We start from the raw sequence: 21,832 nt of genomic DNA on the forward strand, positions 1-21,832 counted from the left end.
CCTGTCATTGCTTCCTATAGTTAGTCCCACTATACAAATTCAGACTGTCAAAATATATTTAAAATCTAATTTAAAAATTCAACACAGTTACAGCAAATCTGTGTATAATAGCTACAATAAACTAGTAAGTCAATCTAATTTTTTTCCAACAAGGATAGTCAGTTATTTTTCTTTAATCCCCTGTATTTTATTTGGAGTACCTTCCAATTGGTGTGAACAGATAGACTACATCCATCCACATGCTGTCTGCAGGCAGTTGTAACTGAACACATTGTCTTTCTTCACCAAAATTTGTCACTCACTGTAACTGTCTGATTCTTTCAAATGCTCTTTCCCTAAACAGTAAGACAATGCCCTAAAATGCTTGGGTAACAAAACTGACCCTAGATATCTACCAGAACTGTCCCCAATACATTATGTGCCTGCATTCCTATTTCATGGTACAAATGCTTTTAGAGCCTTAAGGTACAAATTCTTTTTCATGTATTAATCTTTCGTCAAACATATTATTTCTTTGAAAAGGGGGGTCGAAAAGAAACAAGACACATACGGAAATTACAAAATTCAAAAGTGTATCGGTAAAGTAAATTGGTCTCCATTTGAAGTTCAAATACTTAACCTCTAAAACAATGACTATATAAACTTTCCAATTATGATGCTTTCTTAAAGATCTCCAGAAACAACAGATTCTTTCAGAAATACAAGTGAATAGAGTTTAAAAGCTTAAGAAATTTTGGAGAGAACATTGCTGTCGTTCCTCTGGGGCATTGCAAACATCTGTTAAGCTCCGGCAAGGAATATTTACATGAGATCATATACTTGTGAGGCATTTTTCAATTTTAGAAAAATATTACAAAGCAATAATTGAACAGAGTCTTGCAAAATGCCCCCTTCTCCTTCCTGACCATATCATTGATAGTCTCCGTTATTTTTGGAGAAAAAGAATCAGCCTCATTAAATGCAATATTTGGCTTCTTGCCTGAAATCTCATAAAGTAGATGTCCTTTTTAGATCATTGGTGTCACTTTCCTCAAGATGACCTCTACTCTCCAGCTACCTGGGGAACCCATCCCGTTATCAAGGCATTTACTTTCAAAAGCCAGAATGGGGGTTGGAGGGGGGAGTTCTGTTTGCACACCTGAACAGAGTCCAAAAGTCATGTGGTTTTTCTGTTCTCAGTACCTTTGCCCAGATCGGTCACTGGGGAAGGGTGGTGAGGGCAAGGGGGTCTCGCCTGGGAGTGAGAGGAGATTTTTCAAGCTGGACCACGATGGTGTAATCTAAGCCAGATGTCTGACAGCACTGAGCCTCCTACACTAACCACAGAAGAATGTTTTTTTAAATAGCTTAAGAGCGTGTACTGATAATGCAAGGGAGGTTTCAGAAGTGGTAGTGAATTAACACAGACAGCGTACCCTGAAGAACATCTTTTGGGTCTCCACACCCTCCCAGTTATGGAAAGTCTGGTGGAGGGAGCTGACCCACATGGGAAGGTTGTTCTGAGTAAAGACAGAATTCAGACCAAGTTCTTATGTCTACCAAGGAACAGAGTAGACCCATTAACTCTGCCCTGTGATCACTTTAGTTAGCTTCAAAAGTAGAAACTGCAAGTTTGTCTGTTAATAGCTTTCCCCCACTGCAAAGGCACTTTAAAGGGGTTCACAGATTAAATAAATAAATAAATGGCAGATGAAAGAAGACGTTGCCTTCATTGCCTGAAAATGGAAGGAAACAAATATCCCCTTTTAATAAATTCTATCTCAAAATGATTACCTGATATTTTTTTTTCTCCTGTGCTATCAGAAAGGATTTTTTTTTAAAAAATCTGACCCTGTAAAAGTATTTCAGATGCATACATCACTGTTTTAGTTTCAAAATATTTATCTGCTCATTAATAAATCCTTCTCTAAGAAAAAGGGAAAGAGAGAGGGAAAAGGAGATGTGTGTATGAAGACGCCATGAGACTTTCTTAGTTCAACCCCTGACACAAGCTCCCTATGAGAAAGAGGGCCTATGTAAAAAAGATCCTTCTTGAAATTAGGAGTTTCAAAGTTTGTCCTCCGGACACAGCTTCTGCATGCCTGGGAAATGTCTGGAGCCTATTCCTGGCCCTGGTGGAAGAATCCTAATAAAGTTTGCGTGGCTGGCTTTGTATATACACCACGGGTAACCATATCGCGATTTCCAGGAGGATTTTTTAACTTGCTCTCTAGCTTTCCCTCTTTCTCTTTTCCCTCCTGCTTCTCTGTCTCTAACCAAAGGGAAGAAAAAGAGGGGGACAGATCTGGAAAATGGGCCAGAAAATTAATGAGTAAAAAATCAAATGATCTGGAACCAATGATCTTATTTACAGAAGGTTCCCGGGAGCTCGCGGGTGGGGCGGGGGTCTCCAGGTGAAGGGCAGAGCCTTCAGCGCGGACTCCAGCTCCCTCCCTCCATGCGCCCACCTAGGAGTGCGGAAAGGCGGGTAGTTCTGCAAGCCAGGCCGCCCGGGAGGCCAGGGCAAGTCCACCGGGAAACTGTAAGCCAAATTCCACTGGAGATCCGAGCCCCCTGGGAGCGGCGCAGGCCCTGAGGGGGCTGGGTGGGGCCGGGTTCCTGCCTCCCCGCGCCTGGCTGCACCTTGGGCCTCTTGGGGGGCGCTAGCTGCCTGCAGCGACCAGTATGCACCGGCCTCCCTGGGCTCCGCCTTAGGCCTGGAGCTGTGGCCAGCCCTGAGGGACTTCCTGGTGACCTCAGGCAGTTGCCTGCCCTGGCCTGTCATCCTGGCTCCAGTCAGTGCGCACCTGCTGCGCACCCGTCAGAGGACTCCAGAGGGAGGCCAGTGCACAGCCCCTGCTCAGCTCAGGCCACGGAGCTCTGGGCAGCGATGTTTAGGGCGACTGGGCCCTGTGAAGCAGGTGTACAAAGGACCTGGGGCGGGGAGATGGCTGTGGTGTGGGGGTGTGCAGAGAAACTGGCAGGGCGCTTAATCTCAGCATCCTTGTGACTTCCCTTTCACCCCAGCCTCTAAGACTTGAGTTACACATTCTGGAACCCAACCTCAGCTCTTCTCTCAGCAGCTCCCCAGACATCCCCCTACCCCTGCCTTTGTCTGCATTTAAATTGTGGCAGGAGGGACTTCTGTGGTGCAAGGCCTCAACTTTGGTGACTGCTTCCTGGCCTAAGGGCAGTGCCCCTTAAGCCCTCCTATGGCCTTGAGTGACCAGGCATGGATGGTGTTGAAAATCATGGGGAGAATACTGGGAGAGAACAGGGCCCAAACCCCAGAGCTAGGGACCTCACTGTTTTTATCAATCTGTGGGAAGCTCAGGGCCTGTCAGCAGCTTATCAGTCACCCTGTAAACAGATCCTTCCTGGCCAGAGGAGGGGACCCTGAGAATGACCTGAGCTGAGCCCTGGCTATTGGGGGTCATAAGCCACGGTTGGCCTCTGTCAGCAAAACTCTCCCCGACCCCTGCACACTGGGCCCCTTCCTCTCCTCCTCTCCCTGGGCCGAGTTTGAGGCAGCCTACTACGGCTCAGGCCTGTTTCTTTTCTGGTGAGTCCCCCAAAGGAGGTCAGAAACCCACTTCTACAGGCCTCCAAACGGGGATGTGGTCACACCCAACCAGGGCAAATACTGGTTGCAAGAGAAGAATCTGTACCCTTGTCAGGTCTTTTCAGGCGCCAGGGCTTCCTTTACAACCATCGTTGTGGGGAGAATCTGAGGATAGAGGTTTTCCCTCTTCCCTGCCTAGTTCTGTGAGGTTTCCTGGCCTCTTCTGTTCCATCACTAAAAGAACCAATCACAAGGAAAAACTGGTTTTTGGAATCTTAACTTGGAAACAGGCAATATTGAGAATCAGAATATTTAGACTAGAGAAAGTCAGAAGTGAAATCCCGGGTGCGTGGGCTGGAGGTAGGGGCAGCCTGAGGAGTGGGGTGAACACTGAGAACCATTTCCTCTCCTCCCCCTCTTTTCCCAAAAACTCTGGCTGCCGCCACCTCTCCCTCTTCCTCCTTTCTTGAATTAACACCCTTTTCTAATCGTAGCTAAAGATCCAAGCTGAATCTACGCAGAAGGGAGGAATGCGATTTTGCAATCCAAAATCCTAATTATAGAGAAAAATTGTTATTTAACAAAAAAAGAAAGAAGGCAAAGAAAATGACTTGTGCGGAATAAGAGAAGAGGTGCTCCGTAGATGATTTTGATTTGAGTAAGAAACTGCATTCCGATCAGAGCCTCTGTGGAAATGCTTTGGGAGTTTCTTAAAACTGTCCAACTCTGATGCAAATTCATAGATCTGATTTCGGTGTGCTGTTGATGTGTGCTTTCTATCTCAGCCTTGGTCTGCGAGGCAGAATTATGCAAAACACCCAGAGGGCTTTCAAATTTAAAAAAAAAAAAAAAAAAAAAAAACTGTCATGATGTCATAAAACCCAGTGCAGGGACTATACAAATATTGGCATAGTACTAGTATGTCTGACTAGTCCAAAATAGTACCACCATCGAGTCACAGACTGGTGCATTTATAAATGCCCAGAAGTGAAGACATTAGTGATTACCTTCAAGCGCTCTATTTGGGTTTGGTTCCCCAAATTGTTTTCTACAAGGAAGCATAGATGTGTATATTTTTTAAAGAAATGGACAGTCAAGCCTTGCTTCTATCAGGCTTCCATGTATATTGGCTCTGACTTTGGCTCCTGAGCGAGTGAAATTCAGAGGGGCTCTCTTTTTCCAGGACTCCTGCCTTCAAAGGCCTGCTTTCTCTTGCTTCCCTCCTTTATCACTTTCTACAGATGGTGCAGGGAACAGGAACCAAGACTTGGCTATGCCTTGGTGAGGAGCCATTTGATTTGTTCACATTTGTTTGGTTGTTTTGTTTTGTTCCTCTCTAAAGGATAAAGATGCTCCCAATTTGTGGCAGGACCGTACTTCTTCATGCCCCAACAATCATGAGACAGCCTGGGAGACTGAAATTCTCTCCCCATGTCTCCTACCCCTGTTACTGAAAAACTGCCACACAGTGCTGGGTCTGTTCAGGAGCTGGGGCGGAGCAACGCCTGCGGAGAATTCACCTTTTCTGGGGCTGTTTGATGTCTGGATTTTGAAGATTTATATCAAAAGTGAGAAAAAGCGATGTCATGGGGAAGGTGGGTTAAGGCTCTGTTTTTAAACAAATGCAAAAACAAACAAATCCTGATTGGGATGGCCAGACCCTGGGCCACCTCTCTTCTGGCCACTTATACCCCTGCCCTCACTTGAGAAATCTTTGGGATTGAGGAAGGGTGGAGAGTGAGTTTTCAAACCTCAGGGTTTCTCTTATTTTCCTCACAACATGAAGGAATGCACTGACCACAGAATATTCCTCCTGCATCCTGAGGAATAATATGAATTGGTGGCAGTGGCAGCCTAATCCTGCAAAAGAAAATTTTCCTTTAAAAAGTCCCCCAAACAAAAAGCAAAACAAAACTAAAAGAACTAACCTTTCTTCCAAGAAAAGGGCTAAATGATTTCTTTTTTTAAATCAAAGGAAAGCGAATCACAGTAGGGAGCCTTGCAAATCAACAATCCAAAGCTGGCCAGGTTGACTTCCTACCCCTCTTACTGAAGGTTTATGAGTAGAGCTCAGGCCCCAGAGCTGGAGAATGTGTTTTTCAGCCTTCAAAAGGCTGAAGATTGTCTGTCACTCATGTGTATTTTTGTCTTCCATTCTATCTCAGTTAGTCTTTAACTACCAGTACCCACCCCTGGAAAAATATATCCGTGGACATATCAGACTTTTAAATATATTGATTGACCCAGGATACTGCAGGACTACATTGTATCAGCCAAGACATTGTGAATATGGAAGACAGTTTGCCTTGACCAAAAGCTTCCCCGTGTACTGTACTAACAGCTTCTGAATACATCCTAAGCAACTTCAGTTATTTAGAGGAGGAAATGCTGAGAATGTGGCTACTGAGACAGGTATGCACCATGCTCATGAGGGTGGCTACCATTTACCCTTTTACCCTCACTGTTTGCAGCAGTAAAGCTAATGGTTTGGTGAGGGGAGGACCTATTTAAGAACAGAAGAATCTCGAATTGATGCTGCTAAGGTAAGGGTCCAAGGGAGAAAAGATTGGTGTGTTATCACCATGTGTTCAGTAATAAATAGAGATTTCCCATCCAGGGAGTATACATTGAAAGGAGGCCCAGGTGGTTACGGAGTTGAGACAGGGAGGAAATGAGGTCTACATAGCAGATTTATCTGCTGGGCAGAAGGAGGACTCTGCCTATTTGATGCCAATACATTAATGTGTCAGGTACATTGTAAAAAATGATGAGATGATTTTTGAAAAAGGAAACATGCAAAAAAGCTGGGAAATTAAAAGGTGGTGAATTTTGTGAGTATTGGGGAACAGAAAGGGAGGAACGAGAAAGCACACAGAGGGTGTCTGCTTTGCTAAGTTTGTATTTGACCACACGTTGCTTTCATTTACAGCTATGTCTGCTAAATGAATGCATTTGTCATCCTAGTACATATGATGCGACCCAGGGCCCATGAGAGAACCAGGTGCCCTGCTCCTCTGATGCATCTGCCCCCGGTGGCATTTGTTTGGAGAGGGAAGTCAAATATGTGTATTTTTCTTCTTAGGAAACTTCTCTGCCAGGGAAACAATGTGGCATGAAAATTTGCTGTTTAGAATGTGCTCGGTCTGCATGATTTCAAAATGCTAGCTGCTACCCCCTTGGCAAACTTTTCTTCATCTACATGTACATATACACATTGGTAATTTCAGTGCATTTTAAAAACTAATATTCCAGGTTGAAAACAATCACACCTGTTCAGTTGTGTGCATCATAAATTGAAAAGCACGCGTGCCCTTTCCAAGGGTCTGTGCCTAAGACCATCAGACAAGAGGCATAGTTAATTCTTAATTAGTGAGAAGGTCATACTTTTAACAACCTTCTCCTCTAATATAATTTTTCTTTAAATAAAGGAGATTTTTTTTTTCCTATTTCAGATAAATGATAAAAGTCAGGAGTAAGTTGTTCTCCAAAACCACAAATTAAATATATATATATATATATATATATATATATATATATATATATATATATATATTTAAATGTACAGCTCTCACATAAATTTCATTTTGTGAACACAGTGGTAAATATATATTGCTGGGGCTTCCAAAATGTGGTGTATCCCACTGATGTCTCCAACTTGCTAGTGGACTCAGTTCTGTAATTGGAATGAAAGGAATTTTAACACTATTTAGACAAAGACTCAAATGTAGCGTAAAGGGAAAAGTTTGGATTTCCTTATATGATTTCTCTTTCTTTTAAAATTTAGAAACTTATTTGTAATGACGGGCACCTAGGCAGGATTTAGGAGCTCTTTATTTAAAAAAAAAAAAATTGTGTTTTCCTCTCACTATCTTTCAAAGTTTTTAGTAATCATTACCTCCCAAAATGCCTTTCACTCTGAGTTAACCTGCTCTTAAAGCCAACCACCCAAGCCCCGTTTTTCTCAGCACTCCTTTCATTTTCTAATGTCTGGAGCCCAAACAGACTTATACTGAATCTGCTTTATAGATTTCTATCAAATTCCTTAATTATTGCAGAACTATGTATATTTTTCCCCAAAACCAGGTCTCACTCTTCATGAAAGAACTGCACCAAGTGTGTCCTGAATGTCATTCTTGTCTTGAGAATGTGTTTGCCTAACATCTCCCATCGGATGCTGAGCTTTTTCTTAAAAGTGACATGTCTATTTCTGCATCTTCAGAGGGAGGGTGAGGAATAAAAATCTCCCAAGTCGAGGACAGCTAACTCCCAGCACACGAGGGTAGCTTTGCTATGAAGACTTTTGTGAGGCACAATGAAGTGTGGATTCAGGAACCAAATCCAAACTGGCACAGAAAGGAAGGTAAAAATGTGGAGGGTCAGCACTGTCTTCGTGTTCTATGAAAAAGAGGAAGCCCCGTGATGAGAATGGCCAGCACTCACTAGCGCCAAGCACAACCTGTTTTCTTTAAAATAAGGCCTTCATTCGGAGTTGCAATATTATCTTTTTCTTTTTTTTTTTTTTCTTTTTAAGAATTGAAAACTAAATAAAACAAAAGTCATCATGTTTGGCTATATTTTTTAAACAGTGCCCCTTTGTCTAACATTCTGTGAGTTTCTAGGGGAAGTTGACCGAGAGTGCAGGCCGCCTGAATTTGTAACATTAGTTGCATGGATTTGTGTCAATTTAAAATAGGTCAACGCTTAGGAGTTCTACTAGTGAGGGGTAGCCAAAAATCTTCCCAAATGATCTTCAAGCTAGCCCCCATACACAGTCTGTTTGGGGATAAATACCAATAAATTAAAGTATAGCCTCCCTTCAAGGAAGGCATTATTTTCTGTTTATATTTCTGGAGCTAATGTGATATGAAATCATTACCAGCTTGTCTAAGTGGAGGTCCTCCACTGAACAGTTACAGTGAAACATGATTTGATAACGCAGTTTAAATCCGATATGAACTGGGAGTTATACAAGTAAGGGGTAGATTTTTTTTTTTTCCTATTTCAGATAAATGATCTTTAAAAGTTAAAAAAAAAAAAGCAAAACAAAACAAACAACTCTGATTTGTCCCAAGTGTTGATGTCCAATCTCATCAGGCCTCGCTAACAAGAAAGTCATGGTGTATAAGGAAAGAAGGAAAAATAATCAATTTCAGCCAAAAGACAAGAAATATTTATCTTTACCATTAGACGCATCTGTGCCCAAGCCATCTCTGATAGGCCGATTTGCCAGATTCACTTTCTCTAGAGGGCTTTGCTTCTGGATTCAGAAAGCCAAAGCCGACTCTACCTTTTTTTTTTTTTTTCTTTTCCTTCTTTCTTTAATATTTTTTTTTCCACCAAAGGACTATGATAGTTCAACTCATTTAAAAACTGAAAACTTGAGGTCAAAAACAAAATACAGGTCATAATTTACGTCTATATTAAATATGACTGATTATTCTATGGGGCCAGCTCCCTTGCCTCAAGCACAGCCTGTAACTTCACCCTGAATGACTGTCTCCCTGTTGTTCCTACTTATCCTTCCTCTGGAGAGAAAGATGCATTTTATATTTCTTATGACATTGTTGGGCCCAGTTAAACTGTACACTAAGAAACTGAGTACAGAATCAAAAAAAAAAAATGCAGTTTATTATTGTAGATTATTCTTTCTCTTGATATAACCAGAATTGAAAATGAAAGGAAAGCACATAGGAACATCACGCATGGTTAGTTAGTAACTCAAGATATAAAACAATTTTGCACAGCAAAATATGTAAAAGAAAAGTAACTGACAAGATTTTTTTATATTTATTGTGGTAAGATTTACTTTTCATTTTTTTTTTTTAAAGACAGGATGTCAGTCCCTGAAAATAACATTTACTGATTATTGCCTTTAAAACTGTGGATTTTTTTCTTAAGTTACAGAAAATCCAGTTCTGCACCACAATACAACTGTAAAAAAATCTGCATCATCTTAAAACTGTGCAGTAATGCCATTTTTATAACTGCATAAATTTTATTAGCGTTCTAAACAGTTTTGCATTTTTTTGTATTATATGCTTGCAGGTTATATCTTAGTGCAATTCAGTCCCAAATACTTTAATTTTGAAAAAAAAAACATACATTTTTGAATGTAAAATTCCCCTACAGATATAAACAGGGGTATTTCCCCTTTTAATACTTTGGTTTTCAATACAGTCAGTGGTATAGCAAAAACTACACATACCCAACTTATATTTAAGTTGCAAGCACATGCTGTATAAGCTACTTTTTTTAAACAGTCCCCTTGCAAACTCTACCCCCCTTAACATCACAACAGTAAACAATTTAGTGCATCAATCTTTTAAAAAATCTACAGCTACACAGACCTAACTCTTTCAAATTTATCTATAACATTCCTTTATCTGTAGCATACATTTTAACTGGGCTAACAGATTATAAAAACTAGAATTAAATTATATACTAGAAACCCATAGCATTCCACATTTGACAATGACCAAAAGCCAAAAATAAAGAAATAATAATAATAATAAAAATAAAACAAACCAAAAATAATGGGGCAGATTTCTTTTTTTAAAAAATAAATTTTAGACTGCTTTCGGCAACAGCACAATTTAAGTCCCCAAAGGGGGGGGGGCATAATTCTTATGAAAAAGAAAACATTAATAAGTGTTTCTTAATGTTTGCCATGATCAATTGGGAACCCATTCTGGTATCTTGACAAGGAATGCCTTCAGTGCATTACAATGGGAGGCTGAAGTTCTGAGTAACTCAAAGCTGGAGCAGATGCAAACTTTCATGGGAAGAAGGCTCTAGGGTTGCACTTTTTTGTTCTGAACTCAAAAAAGTCATGAGGCAATAAAACAAAAGTATGAATGCCATGCTCTAAGTCTTCGAATGTCCATTTCCAAGCCAAAGGAAAAAAAAAAAGAAAAAAATAATTATACCATACATGTCCAGCATGCAGGTTTTTTTTATTAATATATTGTCTCTTTTTCCATAAAGTCTTTGAAACAGTTATAGTTCATTGTTGCTAAGACAAAGTAGCAAGCATAATAATGCATGAGATGAGAATGAGTTTTTTTGTTTGTTTGTTTGTTTTGTTTTTTTAATGGCAGACTAAACTCTCAGGTTTGGCATCATAAGGCCAAAACTCACAAGTCACACCCAGGTTGATGCAGGCTTGATTGTGGCAGGTTCATGAGGTTATTTTTCCTCTATTTTAGCATAACAATGCTAAAAACCCCGATGGAACTCAGCACGCTGCAAGTCTATAACATTTCACATTTTTTTTTTTCTTTGCAAGCTCAATCTCACATGAAGAACTCAGGAGGAGGAAAAAAAACTTTATGCTTTTTTTTTTTTTTTCTTTTATCTCAGAGGAGAAGATGGGTGGAGAGGAGTGAGGGTGGAGGTTGGGCAACACAGCAAGCTCCAAAAATTAAAATTAAGAAAAAAAAATCCAAACAAAATTAAACACACACACACACACAGAAAATGAACACCAGCTGATGAACTGAAGAAAAAAAATACCATGCGAATGATGCGGGCTTCAAAGGTGAGCAATGTTTCACATGGAGAACTCTGCTGGGATCTTTGAACATTGTGCAAGTCTTGTGTGTGGGGGGTGTTAAAAAACAAAAGCTAGCAAGTTACGGGGGAATTTCAGATTGGCAATCCATGAGCCAAACACCTATTCCCTCCCCAACTTAAAACAGTCGCCACCACCACAAACTCTGAGCAGTGTTGTGTATGTGTGTGTGTGTGTGTGTGTGTGTGTGTGTGTGTGCAGGGATCAAGGGGGGGGGGGCGATCTCGGTAGGGGAGGGGGCGAGGTGGTGGCAAGCGTGGCTCTGCAACTAGCAAGCCCACACCCGAGCCGGACCCCCACGGAGCACTTATCAAGGTGGCTAGCTGGGATCGCGTGTCAGACTCACATGAAAAACTCGGGAGAGGACGGGTTGTCGCTGCTGGAGCCGTTTTCTCGGAAGCCGCTGCTCACCAACTTCTCGTATTTCTCCTTGTACGCGTCCCTCTCGCGCACCAGCCTGGAGATCTCCTGCTTGAGGTGGTCGACTTGCTGCAGCAGCTGGTTCTTCTCGGACTCCAGGACGTGTCTCTGCTGCACCCTCTTGAAGCGGCAGGACTGGGCATAGCCGCGGTTTTTCAGGGTCCGCCTCTTCTGCTTCAGCCGGATCACCTCCTCCTTGCTGACCCCGCGCAGCTGCCGGTTCAGCTCGCGCACGGACATGGTCACCAGCTGCTCGTCTGAGAAGCGGTCGTCGAAGTGCAGGCCGCCGGCAGCGTGGTGCGGGTGCAGGGCGCCCCCCGCCCCCGCCGCGCCCCCGCCGCCACCGCCGCCGCCGCCGCCACCCCCGGCGCTGGCCGGGCCACCGCCGCCCGCGCCGCCCGTGCCGCCAGCCGAGGCGGATGCGCTGCCCGCGGCGCCGGGCGCGCCGGCCGTCGGGTGGTGGTGGTGGCCCGCGGCGTGGTGGTGGTGGTGGTGGTAGTGCGGGCCTGCGCCGCTCTGCGCAGCGGCCGCAGCGATCACGGCGGACACCACGGCGGCGGCGGGGCCCATCTCCTCGCCGCTGCCGCCCAGGGAGGCACCGGCTCCGGCCCCGGCCGCCGCGGCCAGCTGCTGCGCCCCGCGCGCGTAGCCATCGAAGCCGCCCTGGAGCTGGTGGCTGTTGCTGATGAGCGCCTCGACCGCGTCCTCGGGGCTGAAGCCCAGCGCCTCGGGGTTCAGCTGCTGCGGGTAGCCGGTCATCCAGTAGTAGTCTTCCAGGTGCGCCTTCTGCTCACTGCCCGAGCCCGGGCTGGGCGCCGAGAAGCTGGGGGAAGGGGGCACCGAGCTGCACGGCGTGCTCATGGGGGTGGAGGACAGCGAGCCCCCGGCGATGAGACGGCCGCACTGGCTGATGATGCGGTCGGTCTCCACCGGTTCCTTTTTCACTTCAAACTTCATCAGATCGAAGTCATTAACATATTCCATGGCCAGGGGACTGGTGGGCAGGTCGGAGTTGCTCATTGCCAGTTCTGATGCCATTCTCCTGCCGCCGCCGCCGCCGCCGCCGCCGCCGCCGCTCCGCCAGATGGGCTGCAGGAGAGGGGCCAGCGGGCTGTGCTGGGTGGCCAGCGGGTGAGCCAGCTTGCCGGGCTGGGGCGCTTCTAGCTCGAGCGGCGGTGGCTGGCCCGAAACCTCCGAGCGCGCACACACCCCCCCGCCCTGCCCGCGCCCCCCGCGCCCGCCCTCCCTCCCCCTGCTCACGCCAATGTGCTTGCTCGCTCGCCCCGGCCCCTCCTCGCTTGCTCGCCTCCGTGCGCGCCGAGCCGGCGGCTTCAGGCTCGGGAAGGTCCTCCGCGGGCTGCGGTGGTGGCTGCGGCTGCAAAGCCGGAGGAGCCCGGCCCGGTGCGCGGCGTCCCCCGCTCGTCGCTCCGCTGCGCGCTTTGCATAAGGAGGGCTCGCCTAGCCGGCCGGGCTGCAGGCGGGGCGCGCGCGGCGGCCGCTCGGGGCTGAAGGCGCGGCGGGCGGCTGTCCGGCGGCGCGGGCCTTGGCACCGGGGAGTTAACACTTCATGCTTCTCTCCTCCTCTTCTGCCTGGCTCTTTTTATTTTTTTATTTTTTTTCTTTTCTCCTCTCTCCCGTACTCTCGCTCTCTCTCTCTTTCTCTCTCTCTCTCCCTCTCTCTCTTCCTCCGTGCAAAGTGCAAGACAGAGGTGCAGCCCGGCTGGAGGAAAGGGAGGGGGGAGTTTAGTTCTTTCTTTCCCCCCCCTTTTTTAAAAGCAAAATTGCGAAGTCCTGGGGAAAGGCGAGGCAGAAAGCAAAGTGGGAAGGGGGGGCAGACCGAGCCGGCGAGCAGCCCAAGCTACAGCTCGAAGATGAAAAAAGATTTTAAAGCCTCTGATCCAGCAAGAAGAGTTTAAAGCAATTGCTGAGTTTTATAGCACTCGTGACGTCAGGCCCAAATGGGAAATTGACTGGCACTCCAGGCCAATGGGAGGCGGCAGGAGCGGCTGCGATTAGCATAATAGTATAGAAACAAGGAAACTTTTCGGATCTGTCAATCAGGACCCAATCAGCTGACTGTCAGCTGGGACGGGCTGGTTTAACCCTTCCCGCGCCGCAGATCCCGGGGAGGGAGAGAACAAGGCCCGGAGAAAAGTTTAGTGCGAGAGGGGAAGGAGTTTTTCCCGAGGGACGGCTAGAATTCGGGTGGACCCGGGAGGACAGCTTGTTTTTCTTCGGAGCACAAGAGAGGCCTGTCCTCTGGAGCCCCAGCTCGCCCGCCACTCGCTCTGCTAGGATTGGCCTGACTCCCCTTCCCTGCCTGCCCCCCACCCCCGGGACTGTGGACTGGCCTTTTGACTTTTCCTCCTCGCTTCATCTTGGGCATTCCAGGTGTCTTCCGGGGGACATTCCTTCCCTCAGCCTGGCTGCGCTGGGAGCCCAAACTTGGACCAACTCTTTGTCCCTCCCTCCGGTGCGCTGGGGGGGGATGCGTGGGGTGCCGGGATCACTACTGCGCGCGGGACCCCACCCGGGTGAGCCGGCCCCAGCGTCTTGGAGTCCGCGGAGAAAGAAAGTCCATTCTATCACCCTGTTTTTAAGGAGGTGAAATAAGTTGCTTGGGGCCATTCCCTGCAGAGACCTGCTAATGTCGCGTGCCCGGTGCGGGGAGGGAGGCTCCGAAGCCAGAGTTAACTCCGGGAAAGCTGAGTTGGGTCAGCCAGGGTCCCGACTCCGGGCAGAGTTATTCGGCCTTTGAAATTCATTTTCTCTCTCTCTCTCTCTCTCTCTCTCTCTCTCTCTCTCTCTCTCACACACACACACACACACACACACACTCACCATCCCCTTATGAAATTCGACCCTGTTTATCAGGGTCTGGCTGGTGCGCGCTCTTTGCTTGATGGTGGTGGGGAACAGGGAGAAAAACACAATCCCCCAAACCTCACTAGCTCCCCTCAAGGGTTAAATTTTAAACCGCTTTTTCTCGGACAAGCCCGGAAACCCGGGGTGTAGGGGGATTGCTCACAATTGCAAATGCTAATAACTAGTTCAATTTTTTAGATCGATTCTTTAAAGCTGTGGGGAGAGAGAGAGAGAGAGAGAGAGAGAGAGAGAGAGAGAGAGAGAGGCAAGAGAGCAAAGGGAAGAAACCGACAACTCTTTTCTAAGATTTTAAAGCGATAGGCAAGTTGGAGGAGCCGAGATTTATTTGGGGGTAAGCAAGGTTGTGGGAAGCCGACCCATATTTGAAAGTCCAGCCCACCTGCTTGGTAGTTGGGACTGTTGATTCCAGCTATTAGTGAAATGCACTTGGTGTTAATCGAATTTTTTTTTAACTTTATGGGAGGGACACACACACACACACACACACACACACACACACACACACTCACTCACAAATTATGAAAAGCCTGCAAAGGATCGAAGAGTGAAAACTATTGTTGGACCGAGTTGGTTTTTACCTCAACAGCGCCACCTTTCGGCAAAGGTCAGTTGAAATTGATCCGTGTCCAGTTTTGTTGAAGTGCAAAGAAGCTGTTTTCCCAAAGTGGGAGGAGGAAAGAGGCCCAGAAAGTTAGATGGACCTTCGTGGTAGAGCTCAACCTTTTAAGAAACGGGACGAAGACAGTGCTAGCAAATCCCGGAATCATATTTTTCCTACTGTCTTGTCCCCCTTCATTGTTAAAAAAGAGGCTAGGGGCAACTGCTGCCCTGCGGGTGTGATTCTGGCTGAGAGACCTTTGCAAATCAGATCCCAGGTAACTGGGCCCCAAACTCTCTAAAAGTGGCAGGATGGATTTTCCATGGGCTTTATGGCAATATCAATAGAATTAAAGTTACTTGTAATTCAGTGATAAATGGGATGTCTCTAGTAAGTAAGATTAAGTACAGTGCTTTAAAGTTGTTTATCTGAAAAGTAATTCTCAGAAAACCTGACTTCTGACACTTGGTCATATATTAAGCCAGCATCTTGAACATTGTACTTCAGAAGAGTCTTACCCACCCAATATCATACTTCACTATTTATAATGAGACTTAGGTGTCACTCCCCTGCTTCATACACCAGATTAACCCTGTGTTAATTTCTCTGATCTTGGCAGCCTTCAGTTCCAGCAAATTCAAGAATCCCTACTGGGAGACTTCCCAGAAGATTTGTAGGGACATCCTCATCCTAAAAGGGCAGCACTGTTGGTATTTTCCTGACAAGCCTGCCACAGAGGAGTTGTTTATAAGGGTAGTTTGGGTTTGAGGGAATGCTTTGTTAGGGTGGAATGGACTGGGTTTAGTCCCAGTATGGGAACAAAGAGTGAAGATTTATGTCATCTAAGATAATCCCCTTGCTTTCCTCCTCTGACAGTATTTTACCTACTAATGAAGTTAAAGGATTTTAGTTTATGTATTCAGAGGAAAATCCACTGCTTAAATTTCACAAACATTATGGTGTTTAGTATTGTTCACGACGTCCAAAGTTTGTGTGTGTGTGTGTGTGTGTGTGTGTGTGTTAAATGTAGATTTATATATCCTTGGGAAGAATTAATTATTTTTTGTTTATGATAATTTTTAAAACTCCTTCTGCATCATGTTTTTGTTAAAAGCTGTAAAGTATGATCCCTGCCTCTCAAAATAAAAGTATTTTTGACCAGGAACACTGAAACTGCCACATTTATAAATAAACATTTTATAAACAGAATTCACTAATGACTAAGACCATGCCATAGAGTTTAGTGGCCACATACCTAATTGTTGCAATTATATATCATTTCTAGAAATTAAATGCCCATGTTTGGGCAGCTAAATGTATTATTATCTGCACATTTTTTATGGTTTATTTCTGTTCACCACTGTTGAGCCATGGTATTTTTCTCCCTCCCTTTTATAGTCTCCCATTTTCTTTTGAAAAAAAGAGGATGAGAATTACGTTTTAGATGTGTATCAAGAGTGCTCTCAGACTTGTAACTTAATTCTCATTTTTGTCCTTTTTCCTTTATTATTTAGTGATTCACAGGGGTGTCTAAACATTTACAGTTCTCTGTTAGCAGCATTTCTTTTATAACAATTGAGCACTCTCATTTTAATTAGTACTATTCAGGTTTCTGATTCTCTACAATTACATCAGGCCACGTTTCTTTCGACTTCTTTGCTAACATTGTTTGTTTCACTTCCATCCAAGCCAATCTAATCCAAATACAATGTGAACTGTGTTTTCTTACTGCTTAATATCCCCTCGCTGTATATGCTATAGTAATCTCTGTAGAACAATATAGAGTAATTTAGAAACCATGCGTTTGTCATTATTGACCAATTCAAACCAGTGGCATTAAAGTTTCTGAAAGCAATGAGTATTTATAGAGAATTCTGAGAGGGAGGAGGGCATGGGTCTAATCACGTAGAAGATTTCGAAACAGTAGCCTCAAAAAGTCATTTGTAGTTTCGTGTCACTACATACATAACAACTTCATGCAAGAGGGGGAGAAAAGCCCTTCATGTCTACATTACAAAGATTAAAAGCTAACAGGAAGGTATTTTTCCTGATTGTGAGTTATAGCAACTCAAGTATATCATGTTGCCTCAGATGTACAGAATCTGAAAAGAAACAGGATGCATTCGGAATCGCGTCTGAACTCTTTGTTTATCTGGGAGCTGGTTTTATGTGCAGAACTAAGCAGGGTCCACTAAATTTTACTATGAAACCAACTAAATGGATTTGAGAAAGAGTTCCTGAGAGTAGTTGCAGGATAAGGCAGGACTACATTGTGCTTAGGTCTAGTGTTAGATAAATCCTTTTAACAGTCTTCAGTTAGCAGGGTAAGTAAATCACAAATCACTGTTAGCAGATTCATGGAAGAAAATTAATAGAATCAGAGGAGATAATCTGATAAGGGTAAAATTGCCGAGGGAAGTCTCTATTGGCGAATGTGAAACAACAGTGTGATTACCAGGAGTCGTTATGAATAGGTGAATTATGTGCTAAATAATCATCAGAGTAATTCAGCATTTATTAATTCTTTTCTCTTTAAGCAATTCACAGTTGTAAGTTAAAGCCTCTCTCTCTTTGAAGACAAATCTTTTATAATTTTTATTAGAGGTAATTTATTATTTGCATTACCTGTATTTACTTCATAATTGAACATTTTGCATTCAAATTTATGTAATGCATTATGCTTGAGAATATATTTCTGCCTGATTAGCATAAATAGTCACTTACCTCATGAATTACTAACAAAGTTTATCTTAAAATATAGGTTTTTTTATTAAGTGGAACACAAACATATGTACAATAAATTCTGATTTTTCCAGTGCCGTTAGAGAACAACTCATGTTCAGTTACAGAGAAGCAAGGGGTGGGATAGTGGGGAGAAAGAAAAATAGTCAGACGAGACTTATAGTTCCTTCCCAAGGGTGTTGCTCGGGGCCGGGGGGGGGCGCGTGGAGAGGGGCAGGGAGGAAGGACAGAAGAGGGAGCTCGGCTCTTCAGACACAGGATTATTTATTGGATGATCTTGACTCTAAATGCGGAGTCCAAAAGACAAACAAAAACCAATTGGTGATCTCTACTCTGTGGAGGGCCATGGTAGACAGTCAATAGGATTGATGGTGTTTGGGGATATTTTATTTTTATTTATTTATTTGGTTATTCTCAGGGTTCTTCCTTAAAACACGATTCACACAATTTCATGAAATACTTGTTTTGCACAAGAGATGCGAACAATCCAGATGTTTTCTGGGAAGGTGTGCCAGTTTCATCCAGCTCTCTTTCCTTGCTTCACCCACAGTCACCCAGCAGGGCCTGGGAGACAGTAAGCGTCTGCTGAATAAATATCTGTGGGGACACAGGGACATTGGAGCAAAAGGACTTCTTTTGGTCTTAAGCAAGGGATGGAGATGAAAAACGACGGGCCCTATTTCCCCACTCTGGCCACGCCAACCCTGCATTGCCACGCTCGGCTCTCTTTCCCTTTCAGTTTTTCAGGGGAAGACGCACCCATAGGCTTTTGTTCCTTCAATTAGGGGCTGCTTATGATTCCCTCTTCCCTTGTCACCCCTTTGGATCCTATTCACAGCTTACACCAGTGAGGGAATCTGTCACCAAGGCATTGAGCGCTTCGAAGAATTTTATTGTGAACTCAGAGTTGATTAAAAAGAGAAAAGTAGAGATTTAAAAAAAGAGGGGGGGGCCTGATATCCGAACAATCTTTCTGCGTGTTGTGACTTCACGCATGATAACTGGAGGATCGCTCCGAGGTGGTGCTTGCTCTGTGAATTTGCTTGCCTGCCCTCCTGCTCCTGGTGATGTGGCGATTCGAACCTCCTATTCTAGAAGCTTTTAGCAGCTGTCCCACTTGGGAAAGAAGTTATAGAAAACACAGGGCAAACTTAAATTCTCCCGTGATGACAGGGGAGGTCTATGGATGCAGGTGGTTTCTGAATCTGTCTGTTTCTGAATTAACTTGTCTGGGTCCTGAGACCAGCGGTCCCCTTACAGCCCAGTTTTACGTCTTAGTTCTTGGTTGCACATGGGCGTGGTTGAGCTTTCTCTGGTGTTATTCTTTGTCATGAAAATCTTGCACAGGCCCAGCCACAGCCTCAGAGCACTGGCTGTCCCAACAGTGTTCCTGATCTAACCAAGAATGAAAATTTGGCTAACAGCTCCGCCTACCCAAAATAAAAATTCAAGTCAAACTTATAGACCTTCTGATGGTATTGTTATTTAGGAATTTTATAATAGTGAGACATGTTCTTTGTTGAATATAAATATCAGGACAAGATAGCAAAAGGAGGCCATCAAACCAAAGAACAGCTGTTCCTCATCTCTACCCAGCACCTGTCCTTGGTCTCAGGAGTGACCATCTGAAACTGACAGGGTGCACGCGTTTGCTGTTTTATAACAGAATGGAGTCTAAGCATGTGCATGGTTCAGAATGCATCTGCCTGGATCTCAGGAAAAACGTTTGGAGTGCTTGTCTGGTTTTTGGTGGATTTCATCTAATGGAATCTCATGGTGTATGTGAGTGTGTGTAGGGGGTGGATATTTAGAGACCTGACTGTAGCACTCTCCTTTCAACCAACATACAAGTCTGAATCTGTTTTGCCAGCCCTTGGTTGGTGAGTTGGCAGCATGCAGGGCTGACTTCACCAGTGGCACAGCAGAGATAGTGGCCCATGGGACTGCTGTGGGCACCCAGAGACATTTTGATTACTTTTAAAATCAGGAAAAAAAAAAGAAAATATAATGTAGCATGGATTACATTCATCATACCAATGCAGTCATAAAACATAATTATACATACATATATATATACCTATGTATATAGGTATATATATGTACAAGGGGCCCATGGAAGCCAAAGTGCCCAGAACACACAGAAGTACTTGCCTGATTCCAACAGCATTTTCTCGGTCACCTCCAGTGACAGCTCACTACCTGCCAGTTTTACCTGTACTCTCCATTTGTTTATTTGTTTTAGCACGTGGTCTTACCCCTTCGTCTAGATGTTAGTCCTATTTTATATGCTCAAGAGGCCACACACTCATGGGAACCGAATGGGCCACAGGGTCTTTGGGAAGTTGAAAACAGCCACTAGGACGCCCTTTCCCTCCCTTCTGTTTCTCATGCTAAACATAGTCAGAGCCTTTGGCATGTCCAGCCAGGTCTGCTTTCTTTCCAGCGCCCTGCCTCCTGGCCACTAGTTCCCAGAGAGGCTGGCCTGGCCACTGCTGTGCTCCTCCCAGGATTCGGGTCCCCTAGCTAAGCCTGGGTGCCCATGTGTGATCCTCTCATCACACAGAAAGCATGTCTGCCTCCTTGAGCTGCAGTGCGTCTGCTCCTGATGCTTCTAAATCCCTGAGCCTCTCCAGACACCCAGCACCCGGAGCTCAGTGCTGTGCAGTGGATGCAAACTCTGGGCCTTTTCTCCTCCTAGTTCCTGCATTCTGGATTTGTGAACTTACGGTTTGGAACCCAAGCCCAGAAATGTACCATGATCTCCAGTAGATTTAATTTCATTTGATTCAGCCTGATCCTTGCTTGTCTATCTCTGTTTGGATCTAGAATGTGCTATTCACTGGTTTTACTTTGCTTCCCAGCTTTGCGCCAGCTGAGAAGCAATGGATGTGCTTTTTGTATGATGAACCTGTCTCACCCGGGTCCCTCCTCCGAAGATTGGGAAATGGTCAGGATTAGAGACTGGGCCTGGGACCTGTCTCACACAGTACGGGGCCACAGAGGAGCTGGCCATCTCCTCATCCCTACCGTCCCTCTGGGTTGTGGATGACAACTGGAAGTGACAAAGCCTCGTGGATTCCAGTAGTGACCACCCCTCTCAACCCCCAGTGACCACACAAAGTGACCCACCAGGATATTCAAGCCTGTCGATGGATATTTTAAATGGAGACATCCTACTTGGTAATTGGGTAATTTTAAACTAAACTTCCCCGTCTGGATATCCTGCACATATCTTTCTAATGAATTCTGAAATAATTCCACTTTTCCATAGGGTGGGCAGAGCTCTCTGTTAAACAGGCTGGCTTCCTGGATAACTGTGTCCCTGTTGAACCTGACTTTGCCTTTGTAAACCCTTTGCCCTGTCAAAATACACATAACAGTTGCCCAAAGTTGGGACCTCAGAGACTGATAAAAAATAGATAAAACCTAAAAAAACCCAACAGAAAGGTTCTGTGTACGTATAAAAGCATATTTGAGCTCCGATTCTTTCCTCTGTGGTTTTTGTCTGGTTTAGATCACCAACTTCCCTGCCATTTCCTGATGCCCATTTTGAGGCCAAGAAGCTCAGAGGCATTTCCTGGAACAGAAAAGTTCAGAGTTTCAAGTGTCCACCTTTGAGCTCAGCTAGTCCCCCTGGTCTCTCTTGAAGGGACATAAAAGTGCAAGCTTTTGCAAAATCTCCCCTCCGAGGTCCACCTGGCCCTCTTTCAGAGAGACCTGGGAATGACAGTGGGAACCAGCCCATGAGTTATTTATGATGGGCTGTCTGTGTCCTGCCTGAGCGAGCTCAGCTCTCGCTGGTTCACAGACGCAGCCCAGGATCCTGAGGGCTCAGGAGGGAGGATGGGAACCCTTTGGGGAAGCATCCCTGACTCGTGATTCTGCGAAGAGCTGCTGATTGGAGATGAGGCTCGGGACTGTTGCTGGGAGGCTCGCTCTGGCAGATGGGGCTGGGGAAATGGGGCCAGCCGGAGGTGCCAGGCTCGGAGCTTGGCACCCAGATCTGCTGCTTCCCCTCTGCCCTCAATGAAGCCCTGTACCATCTTCCTCCAACTTATTTTTCAGGCTGTAATTG

At 45.0% G+C, this 21,832-nt stretch overlaps 1 protein-coding gene and 1 long non-coding RNA gene across 10 annotated transcripts in view; one reads left to right on the forward strand and one right to left on the reverse strand.

Moving 5' to 3' along the window:
- Maf (MAF bZIP transcription factor) overlaps window positions 1-12,739 on the reverse strand; it is a 310,546-nt gene extending 297,807 nt beyond the window's left edge. For all 9 annotated transcript variants that reach the window (XM_076838504.2, XM_076838508.2, XM_076838509.2 and 6 more), the window contains exon 1: window positions 11,458-12,739. In XM_076838504.2, coding sequence (XP_076694619.1) covers window positions 11,458-12,569 — 1,112 coding nt within the window. In that variant the 5' untranslated portion in view covers window positions 12,570-12,739. The remainder of the gene's footprint in view (window positions 1-11,457) is intronic.
- Window positions 12,740-13,036: 297 nt separating this feature from the next.
- LOC143383682 (uncharacterized) lies at window positions 13,037-21,230 on the forward strand. The gene is made up of 4 exons (XR_013089182.2): window positions 13,037-14,135; window positions 14,406-15,021; window positions 17,553-17,619; window positions 20,619-21,230. It is a non-coding gene; the product is annotated as an uncharacterized LOC143383682 (long non-coding RNA).
- The last annotated feature ends 602 nt before the right edge of the window (window positions 21,231-21,832 follow it).

The sequence above is a fragment of the Callospermophilus lateralis genome, chromosome 18, assembly GCF_048772815.1.
Source record: "Callospermophilus lateralis isolate mCalLat2 chromosome 18, mCalLat2.hap1, whole genome shotgun sequence".
Taxonomy (NCBI): Eukaryota; Metazoa; Chordata; class Mammalia; order Rodentia; family Sciuridae; genus Callospermophilus; species Callospermophilus lateralis.